The sequence below is a fragment of the Nansenia antarctica genome (genome assembly GCF_963989245.1).
Source record: "Nansenia antarctica genome assembly, chromosome: 7".
NCBI lineage: Eukaryota > Metazoa > Chordata > Actinopteri > Argentiniformes > Microstomatidae > Nansenia > Nansenia antarctica.
The window spans coordinates 9,718,758-9,725,214 of record NC_137677.1 but is presented as its reverse complement, the minus strand read 5'-3'; the positions used below and the strand labels follow the sequence as shown (position 1 = coordinate 9,725,214).

Genomic DNA, 6,457 nt, shown 5'->3' with positions numbered 1-6,457 from the left:
CAGCAGCTATGTCCTCTTCCGGGGACCCTTAGTTTTACGTGCGGTTCGCGTTGCTTCATTCACGTTGTTCTACGTCGATCTCCCCCTGGTGGTAAATGGGAGTTTGTGCGTGGGTGCGTGCGTGCACAGTGTAGAAATGAAATGTGGCCACACAGTACATATCCAATAATTCATAATTTATTTATATGAAAATATACAGTACATATTTGTAATACACAAATCACTTAGGCAAGTGTGATTTTCATCTCCAATATCATTGGCATCCATCTAGTAGAATCGTGTGTGTGTGTGTGTGTGTGTGTGTGTGTGAGTGAGTGTGTGTGTGTGTGAGTGAGTGTGTGTGTGTTTGTCAGTGTGTGTGTGCAAAGCCTGTGAGTGCCCTGAGTCGTAGCGGCAGCGCTGCATTGCCGTCTCGGTGCCACTGGGGGGCGGTAGCGTGTGGAGGTGGAGTTAGAACACTCTGAGCCACGCTCGGAACCTTCAGCAGGGACCAGAGTTCCTCCCCTCGGGTAACTATGGCGATCACATCCTCCTCATTTGAGCACCAGGGGACTGCCCCACCTCGAGCCAGAGTACGCTGCTTGGAGAGGAACAGAGACACCCTACACACACAGACACAGACACACACACACAGACACACACACACACATACACAGACACACACACAGTTATTAAAACTGGAAAATGAACGTATGATCTACACATGGCTTGTCACTGTTGTCAGAATATCATGGCGATGTCCACGTTGCCATTATGGCATACAGTACAGAGGAGGGCATAAGTTACTGTGTGTGTGTGTGTGTGTGTGTGTGTGTGTGTGTGTATGTTACCTGGGTATGAGGTCATGGGAACGGGATGCCAGTTTAGCGAGCGCGCTCATCAGAGAGGTGACCACTCTGGGGGCGGGGAGAGGCTGGCCAGGGGGAGGGGCGGAGGAAGTGATCTCAAACAGTACCGCCTCCAACGCCTCAAAACAGGAAGTGATGAGCTCCACGGAACACCGAGAGTCACACGACACCGACAGGTATTCACCCAGCACCCACACCTGGAACGCACACGCGCATCCACAGTTCAACTACATTGTTTGTATCCACAGAGAAGCAGTAAGGTACAAATGACACACACACACACACACACACACACACACACAAACCAACCACCCACCACGTGTGTATACAAGTCCTCCTTGCTGTACACGTTCACTGTGGTACCGGCAAACTCCAGCAGCTCGTGGGATTGGTCCACAACTAGAGAAGGGCGGAGCTTACACAGCCTCAGCAGGTGGCAGCTGAAGACTCTGCAGGAGAGAGAGAGAGAGAGAGAGAGAGAGAGAGCACTTGAGGGGCGACGAGGCCTAGTTGAGGTCTGCAGAAGGTACAGACAGAACAGAGTCTAGACTCAAGGGTACCGTCATGCCAGATTAAGTCCGCCTGGCCAAATAGTCTCCGTCTGATGTAATCAATGTCTTTCGGACGCCGTTGCTATGCTCTTATCTAATCTTCTTCCACTTGTATAGTAGTGATGTTACGCTCGACGCAGTAGTCACGACACAGCGTCAATCTTTCGACACAATGTGCGTCGATACAAATGTATCGATGCTTGTGTCAAATTGGCAAAAAAACACGTGACTACTCGAACGAAGCTTCGTACGTCACACGAGCATCTCTGACCGGTGTGTCAATCATTCCGCAGACGAGGCAGTGTTCCAAGTTTCGTACTGCATAAAATGACGTGGAACTCTCTCATATTCGAGGGTTGTAGTCAGAGTGGAGACATACGGACGCTAGACAGAATACATTTATTGACAGAGATAGAGATAGAAATAGACAGGAGATCGGTAGATATTGATAGATAGACATAGAACATACAGAGATAGTCATAGATTCATAATTGCAACACATAGGCTAGCCAGATAAATATACATAAAAAAACGTTAACTGTTCATGTACACAAGCAATAAATATTTGATTGTTCACATAAGCACAAGTCTGTCCAGTTCCCACAATATAGCCTTGTTTTGCACTCTTTCCCTGTTCCACGAGCACGTCCCAACACTGTTGGCCCTGTTATGACATGTTGACCATTATATCTGCTCCAATTGTCAAACAGCCATGTCCCAATGTCATTCAGATTTGTATCCTTACATGTCAAGGGGATAGTGGAGTGAATAGTGAATTGGACTGGTGATCGGAAAAGGTTGTGAGTTCAAATCCTGCCTGAAACAACACCACTAGTGTGCCCTTGAGTACTACAATTACTCCAGGGGGAATGTCCCTGTAAGTAGCTTTTGGATTAAAAGCGTTTGCTAAATAGCAAATTCTATTCTATTCATATCAGAAATGGACACAACAGTTGCATTTATTTATTTATTCATATATGTTTTTATTATAGTCTACTAGACACACCAACATTTAAGACCACATATATGGCCACATACACATCGACACAGTTTGTCACAGCACCTTTATTGAACAAATTTGCCTCAAATTCCTGACTTGTGAATCAGTCGATACAACCGCCATACCATGACCTGACCAGCAGATGTCATTGTGGAGCTGCTGTATCGACTGCATCGATAGAACGACACTTTTTCCGACACAATTGTGTCGAACGTGTCAATTGCGTCGAAAGCTTCGTTTCCCCCATCACTATTGTATAGCATTAAGGTTGATGCAGGCTCAGTAGTCAGCTGTAGCGTTTATGTTGGCATGGCCATTTTATATAAAAACACCTGCTAGCATGCTAACTTCACACATAATTCGCTACGCTATTGTTACGGAGTTGGCTAGTTAACCCACATCACATCAGCCAAAGTAGTTGTAGGAGTAGTAGTAACTTACTTAGCTAGCTTACAATGTAGCTTTTATGTTTATATTTACATTAGCCGGACACTATTTGGCAGGCGGACATAATCTGGCATGACAGTACCAACATGACGTAAACTGGAGGGAGTGTGTGTGTGTGTGTGTGTGTGTGTGCGCTCACCTGTGTATCTCTTGTGTGTATTTGGGAATGTTGAGGACCATACTGCTTCGCTCCAGCATCACCAAGACCAGCTGAGCCAGCAACCTCTCTCCATCTACCTGCACCCATACCATAATAAACCTGTTACTATGGCAACACAAACCATAATCAAGTTCATTCTTATTTACAGCAACAGAGAGTTTGGTAAACAAATGCTTAGCAGTGGAATTACAAAACATTTTAAAAGACAACATTTTAATGATAGTATTAATTACCGTGATGACAGTGTTGAAGTAGACATGCAGCAACACGGGGACTGTCTGAGCGCACTGGACCACTCTGGGCCAATCAACAGCCTCGGCCAGCAGTTCGTGGAGCACGTTCAGTCGGGCGATGGTGTCGCCTTGTTGCGCAACGTTATAAATGCAATATCAGTATATAATTACGACTACCATTAACTGGGTCATTTCTTCAATTGTAATCGTCATTATATGCGTATGCATATCCAAATCTCAATTTGATTATTTTAAGACACAAAAAAAAATCAAAATACAGATCATTTTGTTGGTGTGAACAGATACAGATGTATCGTCTCTGTACACCTCTAATATCCAAAAATACCAACAAAATAGTTTCAATCATTTTAAAGGGAATCTTTATTTACCAATGAATCACCAATGTTATTGGTGTTATAGCCCCGCCACCGAAAACATACAAGGTCTGTTGGAAATACATTCTGTGGCAAAGGTGGGGGGGGGGGGGGGGCAGATGATTTCTTTGGACATCATTGTGCAACATTATAAATGCAATGTCAGTATATAGAAACAGAAAAGGCAGGGTCGCCAAGTGTGCGTGGTGTAGTGCAGAGATGTCGAGGAGATCAGCATCGATTTAATAGATGGATTGATTACGTTTCTTGGAATAATCAGTCACATTGGTGTTACACTGGTAGTTGTGTTACAACAATGGTCATTGGTGTTTTGGCATCAGAAAGTAGATTTGAAGGATCCACATTTATAATATCTATGACTCACCTTCAATTATTGTTGACGTTACAGCAAAAACTGTACAAATAGAAAATGTTGCGCAACACATACAAACTATTTATAAATGTGTATTACTTTTCTTTATTATTATTACTTATAAAAGCTGGAGTAAAGTCTGCTGTCAGAATTGTGTTTGGTTTCTGTTTAATGTTCCTTCATTCACACAGAAACTCAAAATCTGCTGGCAGAATTTTAAATTATATATAAATTACTTGAAGGCTACACTTTTTTTTAAAATGAGAAGTATATTTGAACTTCAGGTTAAGCCTAATACAAAAGCAATATCGAGATATCAGGTATCGACCAAAAGTCTGGAAATATTGAGACACACACACACACACACACACACACACACACACACACACACACAGACAGACAGACATACACACACACACAGACAGACAGACACACACACACACAGACAGACACACACACAGACACACACACACACATTGAATTTTAGGCAATATCGCCCAGCCCTACTCAACTAACATTATATCATTAGGGTCATTGACATTAAAGTCCATATAATGATCATTAATATAAACAGCATCATTATGACGTTGTTTCACAAGGATGATTGTTACCTGACCCCGCCTCTTCCCGCAGCAGGAACAGGAACAGACCTCTGTGGGCGGGGCTTCGGAACGCCTCCAACGACGACAGGCCACGCCCACCGGGCTCAGATACAGGGAAACACGCAGACCTGAGACACACACAGTTAAGGAGGAACAGTGATGTGATAGTTAGGTGAGGGTATGTGTATGTTTGTGTGTGTGTGTGTGTGTCTGTGTGTGTGTGTGTGTGTGTGTCTGTGTGTGTGTGTGTGTGTATACCTGAGTTGGAGGTACAGAGCTGCGGTGAGGCAGGGCAGGTCCAGCAGAGAGTGTAGCAGCTCCACTGCAGTACCAGCAGTCACCAAAGAGGGCAGCAGATCCACAAAATCACTGACTACTGCTGGACTGTCCCATGCCAGGAACTAGACAGAGTGAGAGCAATGGCAGTGTCACTTTTATACAATACTGATCTACCAATTAGGGAAGGAGTTTGTTTGTAGAGAGGGCTGCGTGTGTGTGTGTGTGTGTGTGTGTGTGTGTGTGTGTATGTGTGTGTGTGTGTGTGTGTGTGTGTGTATGTATGTGAAAAATGTAACTGTCTCTCCTAAGACCTCTTCATCCCCTCTACAGTTCCTCTACTGTAAATACTTAAAATAATAATAATAATAATTTTAAAATAACTTAATTCTTCCTTCTTCTAGCATTATGACTACCAATGGCCCTCGGCCCTAGCATAGATGTATTTATAGTTATACACTCGGAAAGTTTCTTAGGAGCACTATACTAATACTGGATAGGCCCTCTCTTTGCTCTCAAATCAGCCTCAAATCTTCGTGGCATAAAGATGTTGGAAACATTCCTTTGAGATTCTGGGCCATGATGACATGACTGTGTCACGCAATTCCTGCATATTTCTCAGGTGCACTTTCAAGCTATGAATCTCCAGTTCTACCACATCCCAAAGGTGTTCTACTGGATTCAGATCCGGTGACTGGGAAGGCCACTGAAGAACACTGTGTGTCATGTTCATTAAACCAGTTTGAGACGACTTTTGCTTTGATACATGGTGCATTATCATGCTGGAAGTAGCCATAAGAAAATGGGTAGGCTACATTGAGGCCATGAAGGGTGCACATGATCAGCAACAATACTCAAATAGGCTGTGACATTCAAGCGATGATTGATTGGTATTAACGGGCCCAAAGTGTGCCAAGAAAACATTCCCCACACCATTACACCACCTGAAGGTGTACAGGCGTTCCTATTAAAGTGCTCAGTGGGTGTGTGTGTGTGTGTGTGTGTGTGTGTATATACAGTATATACTGTATGTGAGTACTGTATATAATATACACAGTGTGTGTGTGTGTATATGTGTGTGTGTCACCTTGAGCAGGTTGGGGAAGGAGTGTGTGTACTGCGGGACCCTCTGCTTCAGTAGCTCGACGTTCAGCCGGAGCAGGCGGAGCAGCTCGTGGGTCAGGAACGGATCGTTGAACAGCTCCGCGGGGAAACGCCCGAACACCAGCCTCCATACCCCCTCGCAGTCCACAGCCGCGGTCTCACCTGCACACGTACACACACACACACCACGCCACACACAGTTAAGAGTTGACTTCATCACAGGGCTTTTCACAGTGCTACTTTCTTCGCTTAGGGCAATCCCTTAGGCTAGGGTTAAGACTGACCCAGGGATCGCGTATCCTCGATTCAGCCACTCATTTGGTCGTGCTGGTTTTACTGTTAGCCTCAGGCTAACGATTGACGCTTGTTAACCGAAATAATCAGAGCAACCGTCGACCATACTAGCCACGCGAGTTAGCTAGCTTGCTTGCTTGCTTGTGTGCCGTCTGGACAGAAACCATCAAATTACAGACAAAAGGAAACATATAC

At 44.5% G+C, this 6,457-nt stretch overlaps 1 protein-coding gene across 1 annotated transcript in view; it reads right to left on the bottom strand.

Moving 5' to 3' along the window:
- Positions 1 to 267: 267 nt before the first annotated feature.
- The window catches only part of ap5z1 (adaptor related protein complex 5 subunit zeta 1), a 12,547-nt gene continuing 6,357 nt past the window's right edge, over positions 268 to 6,457 (bottom strand). Inside the window, exons 10-17 of the mRNA XM_080536153.1 lie at positions 5,952 to 6,130; positions 4,847 to 4,989; positions 4,598 to 4,716; positions 3,240 to 3,367; positions 2,986 to 3,083; positions 1,165 to 1,297; positions 831 to 1,045; positions 268 to 602 (exon numbers count right to left, since the gene is read on the bottom strand). Coding sequence (XP_080392279.1) covers positions 350 to 602; positions 831 to 1,045; positions 1,165 to 1,297; positions 2,986 to 3,083; positions 3,240 to 3,367; positions 4,598 to 4,716; positions 4,847 to 4,989; positions 5,952 to 6,130 — 1,268 coding nt within the window. The 3' untranslated portion in view covers positions 268 to 349. The remainder of the gene's footprint in view (positions 603 to 830; positions 1,046 to 1,164; positions 1,298 to 2,985; positions 3,084 to 3,239; positions 3,368 to 4,597; positions 4,717 to 4,846; positions 4,990 to 5,951; positions 6,131 to 6,457) is intronic.